At 35.9% G+C, this 22,573-nt stretch overlaps 9 protein-coding genes across 9 annotated transcripts; 4 read left to right on the forward strand and 5 right to left on the reverse strand.

The window, feature by feature from the left end:
• Positions 1–128: 128 nt before the first annotated feature.
• On the reverse strand, positions 129–3,761 carry NEW1 (New1p; the record flags this gene model as incomplete). The annotated part of the gene is made up of 1 exon (XM_003955229.1): positions 129–3,761. One exon carries the CDS (start codon positions 3,759–3,761, stop codon positions 129–131), a length of 3,633 nt encoding a protein of 1,210 aa, XP_003955278.1.
• A 1,024-nt stretch (positions 3,762–4,785) lies between these two features.
• Positions 4,786–6,525, forward strand: SPT21 (Spt21p; the record flags this gene model as incomplete). The annotated part of the gene is made up of 1 exon (XM_003955230.1): positions 4,786–6,525. The coding sequence occupies one exon, from the start codon at positions 4,786–4,788 to the stop codon at positions 6,523–6,525; it is 1,740 nt and encodes a 579-aa protein (XP_003955279.1).
• Positions 6,526–6,631: 106 nt separating this feature from the next.
• On the reverse strand, positions 6,632–7,147 carry KAFR0A07110 (uncharacterized protein; the record flags this gene model as incomplete). The annotated part of the gene is made up of 1 exon (XM_003955231.1): positions 6,632–7,147. The coding sequence occupies one exon, from the start codon at positions 7,145–7,147 to the stop codon at positions 6,632–6,634; it is 516 nt and encodes a 171-aa protein (XP_003955280.1).
• An 854-nt stretch (positions 7,148–8,001) lies between these two features.
• KAFR0A07120 (C2H2-type zinc finger protein) lies at positions 8,002–8,949 on the reverse strand (the record flags this gene model as incomplete). Its single annotated transcript, XM_003955232.1, has 1 exon — positions 8,002–8,949. The coding sequence occupies one exon, from the start codon at positions 8,947–8,949 to the stop codon at positions 8,002–8,004; it is 948 nt and encodes a 315-aa protein (XP_003955281.1).
• A 4,916-nt stretch (positions 8,950–13,865) lies between these two features.
• ADD37 (Add37p) lies at positions 13,866–14,390 on the forward strand (the record flags this gene model as incomplete). Its single annotated transcript, XM_003955233.1, has 1 exon — positions 13,866–14,390. The coding sequence occupies one exon, from the start codon at positions 13,866–13,868 to the stop codon at positions 14,388–14,390; it is 525 nt and encodes a 174-aa protein (XP_003955282.1).
• Positions 14,391–14,685: 295 nt separating this feature from the next.
• On the forward strand, positions 14,686–17,589 carry RTP1 (Rtp1p; the record flags this gene model as incomplete). Its single annotated transcript, XM_003955234.1, has 1 exon — positions 14,686–17,589. The coding sequence occupies one exon, from the start codon at positions 14,686–14,688 to the stop codon at positions 17,587–17,589; it is 2,904 nt and encodes a 967-aa protein (XP_003955283.1).
• A 424-nt stretch (positions 17,590–18,013) lies between these two features.
• Positions 18,014–20,128, forward strand: HSC82 (Hsp90 family chaperone HSC82; the record flags this gene model as incomplete). Its single annotated transcript, XM_003955235.1, has 1 exon — positions 18,014–20,128. One exon carries the CDS (start codon positions 18,014–18,016, stop codon positions 20,126–20,128), a length of 2,115 nt encoding a protein of 704 aa, XP_003955284.1.
• Positions 20,129–20,291: 163 nt separating this feature from the next.
• Positions 20,292–21,635, reverse strand: KAFR0A07160 (uncharacterized protein; the record flags this gene model as incomplete). Its single annotated transcript, XM_003955236.1, has 1 exon — positions 20,292–21,635. One exon carries the CDS (start codon positions 21,633–21,635, stop codon positions 20,292–20,294), a length of 1,344 nt encoding a protein of 447 aa, XP_003955285.1.
• A 191-nt stretch (positions 21,636–21,826) lies between these two features.
• Positions 21,827–22,519, reverse strand: MRPS17 (mitochondrial 37S ribosomal protein uS17m; the record flags this gene model as incomplete). Its single annotated transcript, XM_003955237.1, has 1 exon — positions 21,827–22,519. The coding sequence occupies one exon, from the start codon at positions 22,517–22,519 to the stop codon at positions 21,827–21,829; it is 693 nt and encodes a 230-aa protein (XP_003955286.1).
• Between the last annotated feature and the right edge of the window lie 54 nt (positions 22,520–22,573).

Here is a 22,573-nt window from a genome sequence, read left to right on the forward strand (position 1 = left end):
AACGGTCATGTTTAAAACTTCGAAAATTTTCAAAGATTTTATTATATATATATATTTTACATGGAGTTAGATAACCTTGAGAAAAAAATCTATCAACAAAAACAGGAATAGAGCTTTCAATTACCCGTTTAATCTTCTTCTTCATCGTCTGTATCAACAGGTTTTGGAGTTCCCTTTGGTGAGGACAACCAATCAATGTAACGTAAACGACGACGTTCGGCTTGAGCCTTCTTTTCATTTCTAGTGAGCTTCTTCTTTCTTTGTCTAACCTTGATGTTGGCTGGGGAGTCGTCATCATCGACAGATGGCGATATTCTTTGTTCGGCTTTAACACCAACAGCGTTGGCATTTCCACCATCTTCAAACCTACTTTGGTCGATTTGGCTGACACCTTTTTGAGTTAACTTACCATTCTCGACGATCCATTGTTCTGGGCATAAAGCACCGACAAATTCATTGTTATGGGAAATCATGACAACACCACCGGTCCAGTCACGAATAGCAACAGCTAAAGCACCTAAGGAATCTCTATCCAGATAATTAGTAGGTTCATCAAGAACTAATAAATGAGGATTATTCCACATAGCACCTGCGATAACGACTTTGACTAATTGACCACCTGATAAAGAACCTAATGGGGTATGGTTGGCAATTTCAGAATCCAGGCCAACATCTTCAAAATGTTTTGTAATTACCGATGGAACTAATTCACGATAACCAAGACCTTCTCTGGAGGCTTCGTGATCATCGAATTTTTGTACTAACTTTTCAAAACCGTGCTCAATCAGAAGCTCCCTTGGAACCCAGGAATTGTACTTCGGCTTCCAGTACTTCCATTTGACTTCATATTGGAAGGACTTTCTCAACTTTTGTCTTCCTACAAGAGCCTCGATAGCTCTTTTACCTCTTCCATCATCTACATCAATTTCTTTCTCCATCATTTCTTTTTCTTCTTCAGAAATCTTTCTTGACTCCTTTAATAAAACTTCACGATCATCACCGAATTGGTAACGCCATTGTAGATACTGGTTAGCAGTTTTTTCTTTATGTTCATTGACATGTTGTAAGGCATGTTGAGCAATATAACCAATACGTAAGTTTGGATGTTTTTCAACTTTACCTTCTTGAGGAACTAATTCACCAGTAAGCAACTTAATTAAAGTGGACTTACCTGCACCATTTGGACCTAATACAGCAACACGAGATGATAATGATAAAGCACACGAAGCATTTGATAATGATGGCTTTTCAGCACCAGGATAAGTAAATGTAACATCGGTGACCTTTGCTACAGCCCTAGATCTAGATTTAACACCAGTTAAGATACCTGGTGGTGGAAAATGCATTTGGGCATTGGAATCAGTAAGTGTATAGTAAGCCTTGGCTTCTGGTTTTTGTTCTACAAAATCAGCTAAATTACCCTTATAGTAAGCTAACTTCTTGTTTTCATAATGGATGATATCAGTACAAACAGCATCCAAGAATCCGGAGTCGTGAGAAACAATCAAAGAGGTAATGTCGGTATGTTCTAACAAATAGTCTTGCAACCATTTGACGTTTGCCACGTCTAAATGATTTGTAGGTTCATCCAATAACAAAATATCCGCTCTTTGTAGCATGGCTCTTGCCAGTTCTAGCTTCATCTTCCAACCACCAGATAAGGAACCAACGGTTTGGGCTCTTCTTTCATCGTCGAAGCCGACAGATTCTAGTGCCTTTGCTATTTCTTGGTGAGAGACGTCTTGTAATTGTTCATCTAACGCAATGAAATCGACCAAGTTCAAACTACCTTCTTCACCTTGCAACTTATGTTCAACAAAACAAGTCCGTAAGGTGTCCTTATCAGGGAAACCATCCAACTGACCATTGTTGATGGACCTCATCAAAGTAGATTTACCAGCACCATTTCTACCGCATAAACCGTAACGATGACCCTTCAATAAACGAAGAGTAGTTTTGTTAAGTAACATTCTGGACCCATAGGCTAACGAGAAATCAGTATTCACAATTTCGATACCCTCATCCTCGTCGTACTTGACCTTCTCTTGATGGAATATAACCCTTAAGCCTGCGATAAATTCGTTTTGGATTACTTCTCTATTTTCTTCACCAAGGATAGAAACTAAGAATGATTCTAATCTCTTCCAATCATTAACGTTGGCATCAACTGTTAATAACTTGCTCAAGCAGTCAAGAGATGTAGGATCATTGATGAAGTCCTTGAGAGAAAATTCAATTGAAGTATTAATTTTATTTAAATTGTTAATCAAAAACTCTCTACCTTCTTCATAAGTGATTCTACCAGAAAATTTATCCGAGCTTTCTAATCCATCACCATTTAAAACATTTAAAGCCTTTTGAGCTAACTCACGAACTTCGGGTAATGAAGCTGTGTTGACAACTTTTTGAACACCAGGTAATAATAATGGAATGAAACTTTCAATTTCGATACGGTTGTTAACCAGTCTAGTCAAATTTTCAATAACAATGACCGTTTGTCTCAATTGCTCTTGTGAGGAGGAGGATAGATTTAATGATCTGTTTAGAATTGGAACCAGTAAAGATAAAGCAGGTTCGGTAACTTCGGCAACAAAAGTGACACTTGATAAGGATTTAACAGAATCTGGTACCTTGGAAGGATCTTGTAAAGTGTCTACAATCAATTTATAACGAGGAGCCAAATCTAAATTATCTAAAATTGAGACGTAGTCTAATAAGGTCTTGTAACCATGTTTTGCTAATTCTGGTTTGAAATCAGTTGCAACATCAGTTAAAATGGGTACAACTTGGTTGAAAGTGAATTCCAGTAGATCGTTTGGAGAGTCTTCTCTGATTCTATCAACGATGTTCAAGGCTGCCATTTTAGATTGCCATTTGGCACCGGATGATAGATATGAAAGAATCCTTGGTAAGACGAAGCTAGTTAATGATTCAACTTGGAAAGCAATTAGTAAAGCGTCAATAGCATGTTGGGCAGCACGCTTGATTGTATTGTCCTTCTCTGCAACGCTATCTAAAGCGATGTCGAACAAAGGAAGAAGATAAGCTTCTTGTGGGCATTTATTGGTAAAGTTTGCGGCTAAATTGGAGATCAGCAACATTGCAGACTCTTTAACTAATGGAGGGTTTTTGGTTTTAGATAACTTGGCTAAAATACCTTCAACATCCCATTCCTTAATTTGCATTGCAGAATTTCCGTCCTTGTTGAATTCTTCAATAATCAATTTAATTTCCTTTTTACAGCCAGTAATATTCTGACAATCGGGTATCTTTGCAACGAGGTCTGAAATTGGACTCATTTTCAAGTCAGAAAATTTATAGTTTAATGAAGCTAAAGAAGTTGATGAAGCAGAAGGTGTAGGAGCAGGACTTTCATTTGGAGTGACTGCAGCCTGGGTATAGGTACTGGTTTGGCCATAAGACTGGTAGTTCTGGTACGCACCGCCTTTATTGTATTTTTGGTATGAACCACTTTGATTGTATGACTGGTAGTTTTGATGAGAACCACCTTGATTATATGACTGATAGTTTTGATAGGAACCACCTTGATTATAGGATTGATAGTTTTGTTGGGCACCATCTTGGTTGTGTGATTGGTTATTTTGATAAGAACTACCTTGGTTGTAATTCTTATGCGTTCTTTGTTGAGCGATATTGTTGCTTTTCTTGAAATACCCACCAAAAGGTGAGGCAACTAAATTTGGATCAGTTGGCTGATCATCCAAGAAAGAATCTAAGGTTTGAAACTTCTTAGGAGGCATCTTCAAATGAACTATTTATCTTTTTCTCGTATTCGACAGAATAAATAACTTCAAAACTGTAGTGAGGATGCTTTCTCTTTTCCTTATATGTAAAATTAGTAAAAGCAGGTGTACCAAGTATAGAAAATTTTTCATGTCAAATTATTCCGAAGTGATGAGCTTTGCTGCTTTTTGTAGATGCCCGTTACCCGTCTCCAAAAATTTTAGTATGGAAAAGGCAGCCTCTGCTGCAAGATGAAAAAAAGAAAGAAACTGGGAGATGGAAAAGCAGCAGGCGGTTGTGGGAGCAGGCGGGTTGTGCATTGACAATCAGTAGATCTGGTATTTGTGATAATACAGCATAAGTCTAGATGCTGCACGGTATACAACACTGGAACAGCAGGTTTATTTGAGTGGCAACAAACAATTTGCGGAAGCAGGTAGCGGTGGTCTAAAAGAAATACCTTTGAGAATGCCATACAAATACCTCCCAAAACTATAATGGCCCGCAGTTTAGCAGCGCTAATGTTCTATTTTGACAGCTAGAAGAGTTATTTTCATGTTTCCAGTATAGTTCGATATTTATTACGCCGTTGTCGTTTGGTTTTACATCTCAATTTTGGGAAATAGCCGCCAGAGATATTCTGTTTGACCGACAAGGATGGATTTTTCTTTGGCCCACGTGACAAACTAAATCATTTGCCTTTTTTTGGGTAGCCTTAACGCGAAACGCCTGAGGGATTCAATTTATTGGAAAAGGTAAACAGAGAAGACGCGTAAAAGAAAGGCGTACCTAGATCACGAAAAATTTTACTGAAAATGACTTCTGGCATAGACACGAGTTTTTTTGTTTGGCCCACTATATTTACATTAAATATAGGAAGCATCAGTTTGGTGTGGGCTGAAGATAATCTAGGTTGGATTTTTTTTTTCCTTTGATTCTTATTTATAAAGGAATTATTTCAATCCTACAAATTTCACAGTTACTTCTTTCCCGGTGAGAAGACTACCTAAAGCAAATACATCAAGAACTCCTAGATTGATAATGACTGCTGAAGCCTCTCGAATCACATTAAAGGTATTATACACTCTGGATGACGGTAGCAGTTACCTCGCACGTTCTAAGCAGCCCAGACAAGTCAGAGTTGCCAATATTTCAAACCCAATTGATTCAAATAAAACCATCAGAATAGGTGCAATTAGTATATCTTTGATTCTAAAAGAGATATTTCTAAACTCGCCTGAATTTATTGATCAAAATAATTCACAACATGATTATAATTTATATTATAGAGATATATGTGAAGTTGATGAACCGTTAGTGTCTCTTGGTTTGCTATCAAAGATAAAATCTAAATTTAAATTGACGCCAAATATGAATAATGATGAGGAGATGGAGGGATATAAGGAAGACGAAGACGAAGATATTGAAGATGAAGATAATGACGAATATATTGTCACAGGGAGAGTTTGTTCAAATTTTGCGGCATTACTGAGGAGGTCGTACAGTACGTCATCTAAAAGCAATAAAAATAGGTCAGATTCTGAAAGTAACTCGATAACGTCAGATACATTAGAAATTAAATTGAAATTTTCTAAAATTGTAAATTCTCACAGCATAACATCTGCTTTACCTAAGCTAGCACATCCACAGGAACAGCAAAAAAAGCATTATGCCACACCAACAATGATTACTAGTTCTGTACGCCCTACCAAAAAAAGGCAAACAAATCCAATGCCCGCACCAAGAGCCAAAAGAACGCAATCGTTACCTATTTGGAACTTAAAACAACAGCATCAACAACAAAATGCCATTGGTTTACCTAAAAATTCGATAGCACATAAAATTTATCTAGCGGATAGGCAGATGGAAACAAATGAGAAGCCCGTTCAATCTTTGCAATATGAAATCAATACTTTGCAAAATGATAACACAATACAGAAGATCAAAGTGGACGATTCTGTAAGTAAAAGATTCGATTTTATGTTAAACAAGAAGAGGACACCAAGTAATATCGGGTCATCTCCATTAAATGAGAAAGTTAATAGAAAGACTAATAAAGCTAAAAAATCCAAAACGACACATAAAAATAACAATCATATTAATAATTCTGATAATCATAAGACGCCGGTGATAGAAAACAATTCACTATTGAACGATTTGCTATTGTCGCAAAACAATCCAACTCCAGTTGATGATTCTGAAGCAGATAAGGAAAATGTACCACCATCACTTTCATCAAAGATGATGCCGCCTCCTCAAACGACGATGAACAAGGAAATCGACTTAAGTCTGCTGAACTTCAGTGATACATGGTTACAAGATTTTAGCAAGTTAACTACTCCCAGAGACATTATAGAAGATATGGATAAAACGTCACCCATCGACACATTATCAATGCCATTAATGGAACTAGAAAATCAAACTACCAATCCTAGAAATGTGTCTTGTCAAGAACAACTACGTAAACTACCATTACTTGCTAATGTAAACAATGCCTCCGGTGTGGAACCAAAAGATGGTGAAAATAGCTCCGAAGAGGGTAAACTAGGAGGCAAGCCCGGTACTAATTCTAATAATGGAGAAAGCTTAGCTGATGAGTATACAACAACACCAGAGATAGAAGGAGATGAAGAAGAAGAAAAGAAAGAGAATAGAATAATGCCGTCTTCACCTAGTATGATGTTTGAATATCACAGACACGATGATTTATTTTCATCATTTGTAGATGGATATGAGACGTCTAATACAGATCAATTTGCTAGTGATGAGATAAATAAGTGAAATGATTTCGTAACGTATTTGCATTAGAAGATATATAAGGGAGATAATATTATTAGAAACAGAGAAAAACTACATAAATTTTATGATGGAAATGAAATGTTCATGACTAATTACTTGGGTTGAAACTTTTGGAAGTGTATGGATTATATTTAAAGTTTTTATTGATGATCTGTTGTTGTTGTTGTTGTTGTTGTTGTTGAATAGGAGATAGATGACTTTGTTCGTTGCTGAACCTATTCTGTAACATTTTGTCAAATTGTTCGCATTTTTGCAACTCTGCACTTGACAGTAGGGATCTTGGACAATATAATACATCATCTTCAAACAATTTACTTATATCGTTCTTGTATTTTATTGGATTCAAGTCATATTCCAAAGTGTCCATGAAGCTCATCGATTCAATAGTACTATTACTCATTATACTATTACTACTAGAACTGGAACTAGAGTTACTTCTGGAGTTAAACCTCTCGAAGGCCTTAGATTCGTCTATTATTGGTGTAAAATTGAAGGGAGACGGATGCGAAGCGCCATCCATTGCTATTGCACTTTCGTTCAAATTACTATTCACACGACCCAGAGGAATTTGTCCCGCGGCATAGTTCATATTATTAGGAAACATTGCCTTTTAAAACACTGATTAGTTTTGAACACTGTTAGTTTTTTATTATTTGTACTAGGTTTCTTGCAAGTTTTGCAGATTATGCGATGACTACCCTAAGTAAACTGATTTTTTTTTCTTGTTTTCCTTCCTTCAAGGAATTAAATTTTGAAATGTTTATATAACGCATTCATTTTTACTCTGAAGTTCTATTTTACTTGCTCATAATAGATTTTGCTGAACTTTCTCAGCGATATTGTAAACTTTGGGGGAAAAGAAACGACTGGCAATCTAGCGAAAATCACGGGGTTGTTCCAGGAAAAGCTGTGGTGTATGGTTGCATTTTCGGAATTTGTGAGAAGAAGTTGTTCCGCAGTTTGTGTAACTCCGCCGTATTTCTTAGGAAAACGCGGCTGGAAACGGTTGAGCGTTGCGGTATGCACATGTCACTGTGTACGTAAGCGTGGGGCCTCTTTTTCAAAGCCTTTTGGTTGAAGAAAATTCCAAAGCCGAGAGAGGCGGGTAACGAAGTTAGTGTGGCAGCACTAAACCGAAAAGTGGCAGTTAGGATCGTTCTCTATGAAAGCTTGAGTTATAAGTGGTGGTAATAGATTGAATATATGAATAATATATGTGAGAGTGTAAAAAGCACATGGAGCAAGCAATTGGTATAGTGATACAGGGGGAGGGCGTTGAAGCGCAAATATGAGAAAAGATGTATCCAAAGTCTTGAAAGCAACTTCGAAATGAATATCTACTTTTTTTTGCGGTATAATAAAATTCTTAGATCTTGAATATTGACATCTCATCAAGTAATGTGTCCCACAAATTTGGAAGTGCATCTGACACACAAGACCGAATTAGTAGAAGGAAAATTAAGAGATGATATAATTCAAACTTAATCTGGCGTTGGCATCTTTATCTTCTTCTCCTTCGTCAGTGGCGTGGTTAATGTTTTCAGTAGCACTTTTACATGTCTTATCAGATGTTTTAATATGTTCAACCACCTTTTCAGGTCGTTTTGTCCTTCGCGCCTTACTGTCTTCTTTTTTTAGCTTGGAATTTTTTGTGATCTTTAAAACTTCAGCAGGCAAAGACGATATCTCACTACTTGATGTAATCTGTACAGGAAATGTCGTTATATCATGTGATGCTTGCATTAACCACGCAGGCGGTGGTGATAAAGGCATAGGACTATGGAATGGAAATTGATTGGTAGGAGGTGCTGGCTGTTGAGTATGCATGGGGTGTGTCACAATAGGAACCTGAGGCTGCATCGGCATTGGATACGGCTGTCCATGCATGTGATTTATAAAATTTTGATCGAATGTATTATGAAAATATTGTTGTTGTTGGACACTTAACGGGTATGCTTTTTGTCGTTGTGTCGGGTCAAAATTATAACTTATGTTTAATTTATTTGAATGCATATCACTTTGATCCAGTATAATGGGAGTATTATTAGTATCAGTGCTGTTACTATGAACGTGCCGAAGGTTATTTTGATCTTCCATAATTAGTTGATTATGACCATTTTGTAAATGAGCATTAGTAAAATATGACGGTGGATAATTTATTCTGGAATGTACGGTGTCTCTATGTTGTTTCAAGTTGTCCACTCTACTAAAGAATTTCAAACAGATATAGCATTGAAATGGTTTTTCGCCTGTATGCTTCCTAATATGTCTCACTAAATGTTCAGCCCTTGTGAACGCCATATTACAATCTTCGAAACCAGTGCATTTGAAAGTTTTCTTATTTACCCTGGACGATTTCTCTTTTTGAATTTCAGAATTATTCTTAGCTCTTTTTTGATCACCCATAACTAATTGGTTAATGTTGATTTGGGATTAGAAAAAGTTTATAGCAATAGTACTTGCAACAGAAGGGGGAAATATAATCACTAACTAGGAAGGTGACAACTTCTGGATCAATAATACTTTGACTAGTGTAATAGACCGTGCTTTCAAAAATGATGTTAAATCTATTTGAAAAAAAAATGTGCTGTCGATTTTATTAATATATTGAAGTCAGCAATTCTTCTTGTACTATATGACTTAATAGCGCAAAACTGACTTCAATACGCCAAGCCAAAATGAAGGGCCAGTACAAGTGAAAAAAATAAAATTAAATCAAAGTCTAAGTGACAATCTTGTTCTATATATTTTATTTTAGGAAACACGAATCTTAATATTTCAAATGATACCTATTTTAAAGGGCAATCTCAAAGGATTTTCACGAATATGAAGAAAAGCTTCCGATATCACTTTTAATTCTTAGAGTATTCTATTTTATCTAATTTTTTTAGTTTCTGGACAGTTACTTCATTTAATGTGAGTGATGTAGCATTAAAGTAAATTGAGGGGATAAAGATTAAGGTTAAATAAGATGAGTGAGAGCTCTAGAAGAAAGTGCTTCATACGTTTTTCAGTGTTTTTTTTGTGAATTTTTTTTTTTTTGATTTTTCTGACTTCTAGCCTCTCTGATGCACAACAAGAGTTGCTATAATTTACTTTTTCTTACATTTTGTCTGAAACGGTAGAGAGGAGCCAGGAAATTTCCATAATGCTCATGTCAATCTCAGGAGAAATGTAATAAGTATGTTTTGCGAAGTTAATAATTCGTATTGACTGCCTCTGGAAGTGAAATGTAGGCAGCAATTTTCTACGCCTATCCCATTTTCTAGACAACAGTGTAGGAAATAACGACTCTCGAAGACTTGAAACTTTAAAATTATAGGAATTTCGACTACTGAAATTTCTTTGTGTTCAATGTACGAAAAAAAATAATAAACTTTGATGAGGGAACAATAAGATTTGGAACCTTGATTTCATGGATAGTAAAGAAAGGAAATTTTTAATTTTCTTATTTTTTCGGTGTAAACAACTGGCCCCCGTGAAACTCTCATAGTTACGTAAGAATTTTCCTAGTGCGGATCTAAAACTCGGTATGCGACCCTTGCTACGAGGTTTTTTTATAGAGGAGGATTTGAATAAAATGAACCTGACAAATTTGCGGACACCGGTAGGAGACGCGCTTCCTCATCTGGCATACAGTCACCTAAAAGGAATGGCATAGAGAGAGAGCTTTGTATGAGAGTCTTGAGAATCTCGAAGGCACGTTGAACCAACCAAACATTCTCAAATTGCAGTTGCATTTCCATATTAGGCACGTGTAAATTTTAGTAAATGGATTGCATAGCGTACCTTCCCATCTACTGTATTTAATAGGCTATGATCAAGCAGTTATCTCTACAGTTCTTATCTTATGTATCGTGTGATATGATCGCTAGAAGTGCTAGGTACTGCCTGTACCTCACGCGAAGTAAGCGACCATGCCACACTTTCTTGAGTAGAAATTCATATACCGGAATTTTTAAGCTTTCGTTCTTATCTAACAAAAAAAATCACAGCTTTCATTCTGGATCATTTCCTTTGTTCCTAGATGAGCTCTATAATGTTCCTTAGAAGTACCGTAATTATGTAGGCGAACAATGACTAGATATATGGAATATGCTCGATACCTTTAGTTTACCATGACCTATTCAAACGGGCCAGCTTCATTTAATCCAGTTCAACTGGTACATAAGTGAATAGCATTTTACTTGAAGAACTATAGTATAAAAAAAGTGGAGAAATTAGCGTGAATCTCAATCCAAGGTTAGTAGCGGAAAAATTATTGAATTGATGATGTGTGTTTTATGGTTTTAAATTCCAAGAGAAACCAACCCACATTCCCAACCTTAATTTTTTCCCTCGCCTTTTTTATTTCCCCTACTGAATGTACTACTCTTAATCCTCGCTCTCCTCCGTCTGCACTTGTTTAAGCAAGTTTAGGAAAAATCCTTCAAAGAAGAATGGATCAGTTTCAATTATTGTTGCAAAGATTGAAATTGAACCATCATCTTCACTCATTTTCAGAAGATCGCTTTGACCCTCGTATGTCATTTTAAAGTAGCTAGTTTACCATCTTGTATAATTCTATATTCTAGGAATATCCAAATATATTCTTTAATCGGCCTATACTCCCCCGAAATAGTGTATCACCGTTGTAGCAAACAGTATTTGCGACATCCTATTTCCCACAAAGGAAACAGAAGAAAATCTATTGTTAAATTTTCTCGGGCTTAACCAAAACCAAGTTCTTACTATCTTCCACTAGATTCGCTGTACTTTGCGTACTTTGGTCCTGGAAGGGACAATTGTTTTTTGTAAGTTTCTGACATAAGCAAGCAAAATCCTGTAAATGAAAGAGGTACAAGAAGTCCTTGATATTTTCTTTCAAGGTACACTCAACCCGATTTGTACATAAAGTGATACGGCAGTAGGTAATCATGTGAAGACTTTAATCTTTGATGAAGTGATTTTCGGCGGACTTCACGTCAAAAAAAAAGAATAAACCATGAAAATCAGAAAGATCTATAGCCCATTTTCAGCATATAAGTTTTGTAATAATTAAACTAGCTAGTTCAGTTCAACGTAGTCTAGAATTATGACCATAGATGGCATTCAATTCCAGCAAGTCGCGATCACCTTTATCAAAAGGTAAAAGAAGTCTTGCAGTAGACGGCCTCTTTGCCTTGATGGGGCTCTATTCCCCGGAGAACAAAAACCTCCTCTTTTATACTCAAACGTGGAAGTTCATATGCTCAGTTGTCTCCTTGACAGAGCCCGCACGCACATTTTCCCTCGCGGAGTACACCGAATAGTTTATTTAGTGACGTATAATAATGTAATGATAGTTCGATCTGCGCGCGTACTCTCTGAAAACTTTAAAGTTTTTCTTTGATTTTTCTTTGTGATCGTAAAAATAATATTAAAACTTTCCTAGAACTGCTGTACCGTAGTACATCGAACTCCTCTCAAATGCGTAAAAAATGTCGTACTCCTGTCGCTCCCATTAAAAATGAATCATCCTAGCATTTATCTGTCACTTTTTCTCCGGAAAAGATAAAATGTTCACTTGCTTCTTGAATGGATGAGGTTTCGCATTAGTTCTTCACGATTTACAAACTATATGGGAAACTGTTCTTTTTGAAATCTACTAGCCAGCAATCACAGTATTGAGTCGGTAAAGTGAAACTTCGCCAAGAAACTAGGTTACGCTTGACTTGAGAATCACTATACTTTCTGGTCATTTTATTAATGGTTCCGTGTATAAATTATTGTTATCCTAGAAATATTTACGCAGAATTGTGTCTTAATTGTTTTGCGTCAGCAATTAATGAAAGCGAATGTCATAAATGAAATGAGCTCAGTCTATGTTCAAGTCTTGTGCCACAAGGAACTATGAGTGTAATGAGAGCTTTTTAGTACTCGAATAGATGATCGGACCAAAATGTAAAATACCTGATCACAATGTTCCACATTTCCTTTTCAGAAACCTGCAACAAATCTGTTATTCAATTCCTGTTACTTTCTATTCTTGGAAGTCTCGTTCCTTGTGCAGTAGAAAGATAACAATTTCTTAGCTGAATCTTGCGAGAAGCTTTTTTGGTATGACTGGGTAAATCGCATTTATATAAACCTTGATTTTAATGATCGATGAAGAGTATTATTTGGACTCCATTTAGGAAATAGAGAAAGCAGCCCTAAAAGAGTCAGTCTCACATTGAGATATGAACTGAGGTTTGATTTGCGTCTACGCAGGGTTATAATTTTATTGAGAATTTCGAAAGTGCTGGAGCAATTTACTTAATAATCGAACTAATATGTTAGTCCATCATTGCGTGTAATACTGTAAGACGTAGCTACTCGATTTTTTAACTACTGCATTTCGTTCCAGTTTATACAATATATTTAGTTGTAAGTCTACAAAATCTAGAACGACTTAATTTTTATATTTTGTTCTTTAAAATACGGCAATTTGATTAAAATATTAGAATGGCATCTAAAATAGGACCCTCCTGTATGACCCTCCTGTATGAAACTCATTTACAACTTTTTCTTAAGAACACCTTTTGGTATTCTCTAATGAGGTACAATTGTCATATACCCCAATACTTTCTGTATACTACTTTTTTACAAAGATCCGATTAATACAAAAAAGCCTGATCCTACGTATACTCACCAAGGACTACTGACTTAGAAACACTACGCACTCTCTCCTGAAATATTACCTTTTTTGAGGTGTCGTTTGCATAACTCCTTGAGGGGTTTCAATAGCCGTATCATGAATTTTTGTTGGGGAACATCCTGTCAGACAGGACCCTCTGTCTAAACATGTTCTATGATAATGTAACTAAACATCAAGGAACATGTACAAATGGAACGTCATTTTTCCATGAAATTCCACATACCCTGCCCTACCATGTTTACATTTGCTGTTCGAAATAAGAGTGAGATAGGATTTCTGTAAATTGCCGATCAATGGGTAATCTTAGAAGCCCGATTAAACACGTAGCCGGTTAATAAAAATCTAGAAAAACTCGAAGGAATTAAAACGGTACGAAGCTTCAATCATTTCTGTATAACTATCCACAATATTAGAGCCTCTCTTTGATTTATTCCGAATTCCAACCTTATTGACGAACCACATAAAGCATTCCATATAAAGGCATTTGATTCCATTTTCTATCCAAGTTTGCTTTGTTCTTTTCTCTAATTTTGATTCAGCTGTTTTATTTTTAGACAAAAAAAAAAACATAAAGAAATTTCTTGAAGATCAAGATCAAATTCAAATACTCATCATACACCCCAGACCATCTATAAAAATCTTTACTATATTGTTATATTGAACTATGGCTACTCCAAAAGTTACGAAAAGTTTCCAAAATTGCGCGGAATCAGAAGTCGCAGCGTACAACGATTGTCCCAGTTTCTTATTTCAGGTTGGAAAATCAAAATCTTCGAGAAGACATAAAATAACTACCAAAGTTCGTGATGTATCTGGCAATACAATGATGCCGTCGGCACCTCCACCTCCTCATTCTGGTCGCTTTGATAAAAAAACTGTCAAATCCTCAAATAGTGAAGCTACTCATTGCTACAGCAAGGAACAAGTATTGGCTAAAATAAGCACGTTACTTGAAAAGGAATCCAGCCTATCAGCCAAAGAATTGGAGTTTTATAGGCTGAAAGTGGAAAATAATGTTGCAAACAGTTTGGAGTCCAACGATGCCTTGCATATTTTCAGCCAGTTCTTCAACGAAATGCATGATAAGAACAATGCTAAAAACCTACTAGTGAGTTGGATAATTTCTGATACAACCATTAGTACGTGGTGTCCTGCTCTCCTCAAGATCTACGAAAATGCCTTCATCTGAACTGGTTTGAATTACACTATTCTCCCAGTATAATAATACCCATATATAACCTAAATATAATCGAACATTTATTCTAATTAAGTATCCTTTTTACCACATTAGCCACTATGCACTTTACTAGTCACTCTGAATCTTGGATTTTCTGCCCTTTCTTCAATCATCAGAGTTACTTATCTGAAACTTTAGAGCATCGCCTCATCGCGCACATTCATATTTTTGATTTTAAAGTGAAAGAATTGTAAGATTTACTAGCAAAACTCTGAAAGAGATATCATATCAATAATTGGATTTACTTATGGTGCAATCAAATGAAGTTAAGAGGTTACTAAAGAAAGCTCCTTCTTTTGTGAAGGATACCCCATTGGATAGGTTTTTTGAAAGACTCGATGGGGAATTTTTTTCTAAAATAACACACTTTCAGAAACTGGACAATTATAACGTTACACTATACGAGTACCTTGGACTTGAAGATAATAAGCAGTTTGTTATAAAATTATGTTCTTATATTGATGAATTACACAAGCTCGTTTTGAAAAACCAAGACATTATTAGAGAAAAGAGTAGCGATTTGTTACCAATTTCTTTGCATGATCTGCAATACGTAGACGGTTTGTTGAATTTGATCATAGTCCATGGCTTTGATGCAAATATACAAGATACTATCAGGATTCCCTTAGAAGGCAAGAATTTAGCCAACTTCAAAAATACAGACAGAAAATATGTCATTCCCCCGAACCATGAAAGAAATACTCAGACCCTATCAATGGTTACCTGTTTGTTCTACGACCAATTAGTCCAATCAAAAAAGATCAATTCCTCTGACTACTTCAGGTCTATTTTATTAAAGGGCTCCATGTATACGAATACATACATCGGATTATTAGCACTATTTATCGAATCACACAGTGACACGGATCGTGAAAGACTTGAAAAGCTAGAATCCATTCAAGAAACATACACCTTATTTTCGATTTATACACTCCTTACGCAGACAATAACGCTGAAGGAGGCAAAAGATTATATTTTAGAAAAATTAACCACTTTGACGATACGAAGAGAATCTGATGGGCTGTTAAGTCTAGTTGATTTTATTCTAGGTGTAAGAGAGGATGAGCAAGTAGACCCGGAGAAAATTAACCGAGTGCACCAAATTATTATGTCAAGGCCGAGTAGCATACCAAATCAAGTGTACCTTTCTAAGCTATTCAATCAAATATACGACTGTCTTACTTACGTTAATAGACCATTATTGATCAATGTATTGAATGGAATGGTAACTGCCTTCTTCCTTAGGAACAAAAAGATTGTGAAAGATTTTCTTTTCAGACGGATTTACGAAACCCTTTTCAATGTTCCATTGAAGAATCATTCGTGTAAGTCATTGAATGATAACATCAACATTTTAATTTCACTCTCTAAAAATTCCTCCATTGAGGTTATCTGTGAATTAGTCGCCGGATTAGATGAACAGCAATTCTGCTTGAATCTATGGATATATTCTCTATTTCTGAAAAAGGAGCAGAAAATAGATCCTCTCTATGCCAATAAGTTGAAAAAGGACAATGGTACCCCCTACTTTGAAGTCGTTCTATCTTTATTAAAGACATTCATTGTTTTAACGGAAAAGTATGATATTCTGAAATATCTAAGTTCAAATCTCCTAAACTATGATCATGAAGAATGGGAGTATCGTATTGAACTGGAGACGCAACTGCCCTATATTGCCATAAAAGAAGGATCTGATATTGATGTCAGATTTGAAGAAAACCAAGCTAACAAACTGGCGCAGATTTCTGGCATGTTTAAGGATATTGACATATCCGTTAATCTATTTGTTAACTTACTTCATTTGTTAAATAAGGAAGATACTGTACGGACTATGTTTCTTTTCCTTCTCAGAAGATGGACAGACTCACGGCTTGAAAAGGAGACTCCAACGGTGAAGAATGTGACTACATCTAATAACATCTTTTTAATCATTGATCTGAAGCTTTTGGAGAGCTTAAATAAGGAATTCAAATCAGATATCATTAAAAGACCATCTGATATTTTAGGGTTGTTACACGAACTTATTCCCTTCGTAACGCAGAAAGATGGCGATGGACAATTGCAGTCAGATGACGAGGATTCAGACGATGAAGATGCTGATGTGGATGCAACTGAAGATATTGTTCCTGTTCACTTCTTAATTGATCTATTAAACGCAGTATTGGAAGGATGCTCTGACAAGGATCTGTTACAGGAGAAAAAAGTGCTGACATCTATCTCAGGAAGATTACTCAATCACTCTACTGAATTTGAGAGTTTTAAAGAGGTTGGGCAGAAAATCGATAAGATACTAAGAAATGAAGATTCCTTTCATTCTGACAAAGTGGATAACCATGCAGAATCCATAAATCAAGACATTTTAGACAAGGCTCTCGTTGATTTGAGTGACCCATTGGCGCCAATAAAAGCTAGTGGACTGAGAGAGTTGCGTACATTAGTTGAAAAGAAATCTTCTGTGATTTCTTTGGACAGAGTTGTAATTTTACATTTAGAATATTTAAAACATCCTGATCCTTATATTTATTTGAATTCTATCAAAGGGTTAACGGCGCTATGTGAAATTAATGGTAAAACAGTTTTAAGCAAATTGATTGAAGTTTACGGAGACACGAAGAAGAATAAATTGGATACCATTTTAAGAGTAGGTGAAGTGTTTATTAGTTACATACAAATCGAGAACGAGTTATTCCAGGGAACCAATGCCAATTTAATCATAGATGCATGCATTGAAAAAATTAGACAAAAGGGCAAATTGGATAACAGACTTCGTATGTCAGCTATGTCGATTTTAGGTGTATGCTTACAAGTTAATGCAAAGGGGATTGAATCAAGGATTACGGAAATGTTGGACTGTGTTTTTGGGATCCTACAGTTGGAGACATCTACTAGTAGTGGTAGCAGCAGTAGTAGTAGTAGTGGCGATAGAGACGACTCCTTCATAATGAGAAGAAGTGCCATCCATCTTATCCACGATTTGATGTACAACTCTGGTTTATCATTATTACCCAAAGAGTACAATAAGGAAAAACTAGACAATCTATTAGCCTATGCTCGCGAAAAGGAATCGGACTACTTGGTATGTGAGCAAATTGACGAAGTTCTAGAGATATTACAAGATCTGGAAATCAGAGAAATGGAAGAAATGGATTAAAACATCCGTCTGTTCATCTTCTAGAAACTTCTTTACGTCGTCTCAGTCCTATAAATTTGATCAAGAACAGCACTACAATTGACGCATAATCAGGAATACCAAAATACCATGCCATCAAGGGGGATTTTCACATATCCCAAGCTGCTAAACCATCATTTTACTTAGCGGATTTCTTTAGGAAATTGTTTTTTTTTTTTTTTTTCTATTCTAGAACGTCAAAGAACTTTTTTCAGCGAATGAATTTTTTCTTTGTTCTTCCATGTTCCGCCGAAGTCAAGAGGAATATATAAACCACATAATTTTCAAATATGTCAATTACCGTTGCATATCTTGAATGTATAAGATAACATCAATTCATCTATAGATTTCATTTTTCAACTCTTTTCTTTGTCATCTAAACGGAACTAGTTAAAATCACAGCAAAATGTCCTCCGAAACTTTTGAATTTCAAGCTGAGATCACTCAATTAATGAGTTTGATCATTAATACTGTCTACTCCAACAAAGAAATTTTCTTAAGAGAATTAGTTTCTAACGCTTCTGATGCTTTAGACAAAATCAGATACCAATCTTTATCTGATCCAAAGGTCTTAGAAACCGAACCAGAATTATTCATTAGACTAACTCCAAAACCAGAAGAAAAAGTTCTTGAAATCAGAGATTCCGGTATTGGTATGACCAAAGCTGAATTAATCAATAACTTAGGTACCATTGCTAAGTCTGGTACCAAAGCTTTCATGGAAGCCTTATCTGCTGGTGCCGATGTTTCTATGATTGGTCAATTCGGTGTTGGTTTCTACTCTTTATTCTTAGTCGCTGACAAGGTTCAAGTTATCTCTAAGCACAATGACGACGAACAATACATCTGGGAATCTAATGCTGGTGGTTCTTTCACTGTCACTTTAGATGAAACCAACGAAAAGATCGGTAGAGGTACCGTTTTAAGATTATTCTTAAAGGATGATCAATTAGAATACTTGGAGGAAAAGAAAATTAAGGAAGTCATTAAAAGACACTCTGAGTTCGTTGCTTACCCAATCCAATTACTAGTCACCAAGGAAGTCGAAAAGGAAGTTCCAGCTACTGAAGAAGGTGAAGAAAAGAAGGAAGACGAAGAGGATGACAAGAAGCCAAAATTAGAAGAAGTCGATGAAGAAGGTGAAGAAAAGAAACCAGAAACTAAGAAGATCAAAGAAGAAGTTAAAGAATTAGAAGAATTAAACAAGACTAAACCATTATGGACTAGAAACCCATCCGAAATCTCCCAAGACGAATACAATGCATTCTACAAATCCATTTCTAACGACTGGGAAGATCCATTATACGTTAAACATTTCTCTGTTGAAGGTCAATTGGAATTCAGAGCTATCTTATTCATTCCAAAGAGAGCTCCATTTGACTTATTCGAATCTAAGAAGAAGAAAAACAATATTAAATTATACGTTCGTCGTGTCTTCATCACTGATGAAGCTGAAGATTTAATTCCAGAATGGTTAAGTTTCGTCAGAGGTGTCGTCGACTCTGAAGATTTACCATTAAACTTATCAAGAGAAATGTTACAACAAAACAAAATCATGAAGGTCATCAAGAAGAACATCGTCAAGAAGTTAATTGAATCCTTCAATGAAATCGCGGAAGACTCTGAACAATTTGAGAAATTCTACTCTGCCTTCGCCAAGAACATCAAGTTAGGTATTCACGAAGATACTCAAAACAGAGCTGCTTTAGCTAAACTATTACGTTACAACTCCACTAAGGCCACCGATGAAGTTACCTCATTAAGTGACTACGTTACCAGAATGCCAGAACACCAAAAGAACATCTACTACATTACTGGTGAATCTATGAAGGCTGTTGAAAAGTCTCCATTCTTAGATGCATTAAAGGCTAAGGACTTCGAAGTCTTATTTTTGGTCGACCCAATTGATGAATACGCCTTCACTCAAATGAAGGAATTTGATGGTAAGACTTTAGTTGACATCACCAAGGATTTCGAATTAGAAGAAACTGAAGAAGAAAAGGCTGAAAGAGAAAATGAAATTAAGGAATTTGAACCATTAACTACTGCCTTAAAGGAAATCTTGGGCGAACAAGTCGAAAAGGTTGTGGTCTCCTACAAATTAGTTGATGCTCCAGCCGCTATCAGAACTGGTCAATTCGGTTGGTCGGCTAACATGGAAAGAATCATGAAGGCTCAAGCTTTGAGAGATTCTTCTATGTCTGCTTACATGTCCTCTAAGAAGACCTTCGAAATCTCTCCAAAATCTCCTATTATCAAGGAATTAAAGAAAAGAGTGGATGAAGGTGGCGCCCAAGATAAGACTGTAAAGGATTTAACTGCCTTATTATTCGAAACTGCTTTATTGACATCCGGTTTCACTTTAGAAGAACCAACCTCTTTCGCTTCTAGAATCAACAGATTAATCTCTCTAGGTTTAAACATTGACGAAGAGGAAGAAGAAGCCGCTGCTCCAGAAGCTGCTGCTGAAGCTCCAATCGAAGAAGTTCCAGCTGACACCGAAATGGAAGAAGTTGATTAAACAATCGAATGCATAAAGAAAAATAATTTACCCCATATATAATGTTTATAAATTAAGCTTTTAAAAATTCTGTAAAAATTAAAAATATCAAATTAAGATCGCCCACTGTTACCATATCTTTATCTACAAACTTTACTTTGGAGATTGGATAATTGAACTTTCCTCATTCTTTGACAGCTTGTTCGACCACTAATGTTAACTCTCTAAGTTCCTTTAATCTGACCCGAATAAAATGAATGTGGACCAGCTTGTATACAAATGCGAGTAAGACACACCCACTAAAATTAAATATCATTTTGTATTCATCATGACTTGCTTCTAAATTCAAACTAATGCCCGTTTTCCCTTGTAACCATACGATCAAATCATATATATGACTCCCAGCAAAATTCCCCAAGAAAGGCCATATCATCGATCTGAAAAGCTGATTATAACCTTCAGATTGTGTAAAATAATTATACCACTCTTCAGTGGAGCCAAATAATAATGATCCAAGTGATTTGAAATCGGCACTTTCATACATTGATTTGATGAACCTTTTGAAAAGGAATGGATTCAAAAAATTGTCGAATAGCCAGATTAAGACCTTGCTTGAAAGTAGGCAAGCGGACATAATATTTGTCTTTACTTTGCCATTGTAAGCTTTCACTCTGAGAGAAAGAATGATAGGATATATCCAATGCAGTTCATTTATAAATGTATTGTTTGGAGTTATTAATGATGCTAGAAAGAATGGAAAACCATATACAATGAATTTATTGTAAGTGGAAATGCTATGCAACCCATTGGCAGTCTCAGAAAACACATCCAGAGCTCTAGTAGTACTTATGTTTAATAATATTTTTAGGAAACTCTCTGGAAATATCACTCGAAGTTGATGTAGGCCCAGCTTAAAGAATAATTTTCTTGGATTCAGAATAGTACCAGCGGTTAACACTACTCCAAAGACATTTTGTATAATCATGTCAATTTTGTATGCTATCGACAAAGAGAGTGATTCCTGTATAAATGCCGTACTTGCTGGTATGAAGTCTCTTTTTCTACATTGTGGACATTTCTTACTCTTTGGAAGCTCCAATAGGATATCCTGGGCATTTTCGATACTTTGAAGGTATGTTCCGAATAGAGTACCTTGTGGATATAAAAATACTGTGTTCAATAATCTGTAGTAAGGCTTTGTTAACAATTTAATTGGCAAAGGAAATAAATTCCATATATGCTTGTTAACTTGAAAACTTCGATGCTTATCGATGATCCTGAGCAAACATTCTTTCCTAACATCGATAAGAGCATTGTCTGATGAACGACCTGGCACTACTCTCTGAATAAAAATTTTGTCCATTGAATTGTAAAACCATTTCAAATAACATGCTTTATGAATTTGCAAATTACAACCACAACTATGGGAGATCCAACTAAACTCTGTTTCCTTGGTTATTTCCTCCTCTTCCAAACAAACCCAACAAATATATGTCCTAGTAGTGCGCCTCACGCTATTAAAAAACATGATATACACGTGTGGTACTTGTATGACCAGTCTCTTTAAAGCTGATTATCAAATTTTTTTCTATGTAAGCAAGCGTTTTTGATCTGTCGATTAAGGGAATCAACTCTTCGAAGTTGAAATTTTAAAAGGCGTATGAGCCCATTTACACATAATTTATATGTATATATATACAGGATTGATGCTTTGGATTTTCACAATTCTTGTAGTAGATGCTTTCTTAAGATGTTTCTTTTGATATTTTTCTGCAGAAGTGTCGGATCTTCAATCCCATGTTTCTTGAGATAGTCGATCGCTTTATTGTCATCATTCATGAATTCGTCCAATTTTTCATGCAGTGAATCAATTTTGGAACGTTGTTGGGTTAGCTTCTCTTGTAAATCAGAAACATTCAGCTTTAATATCTCTTTCAACGTATCCTGAGAGAATTCAGTGATCCCATATCTTTTCTTGATCTCTTCCAATTCTTCAACAGATTGCCCCTTCGAGAGCGCATTTTGGATCATACGAACATCTTTCAGAAGAATACTATTGTCTTGTGCTTCAGTATGAGACCTCCTTTCTAAGAATTGCTGTGTCTTCAAGGCCTCTTCTTTGGCGACGTCCGATTTAACCTGATATTGATATTGTGCGAACTGTTGTCCCTTGTTCCTCAGGATCTCAGCAATTGAAAAGAACTTCCTCTTCGAAATTGGCCTGGTCGCTTCAATACGAACCAAATCACCCTCTCTTGACACTTCACCTTCATCATGTACTAAATAATCCTTTCTATGAAACAATTCTTTGTTAATCTTCTTATTGAACAGTTTAGACTCTACACGCACTTTGACCGTCTTTTGCATTTTCCCCTGGGATACAACCATCCCAATCAGATTTTGACGAGCCATAGTACCATGAGTATATATGCTCCCGTTGCTTAAAACTGGCAAATCTCAAAGAAT

Source organism: Kazachstania africana, chromosome 1, assembly GCF_000304475.1.
Source record: "Kazachstania africana CBS 2517 chromosome 1, complete genome".
NCBI lineage: Eukaryota > Fungi > Ascomycota > Saccharomycetes > Saccharomycetales > Saccharomycetaceae > Kazachstania > Kazachstania africana.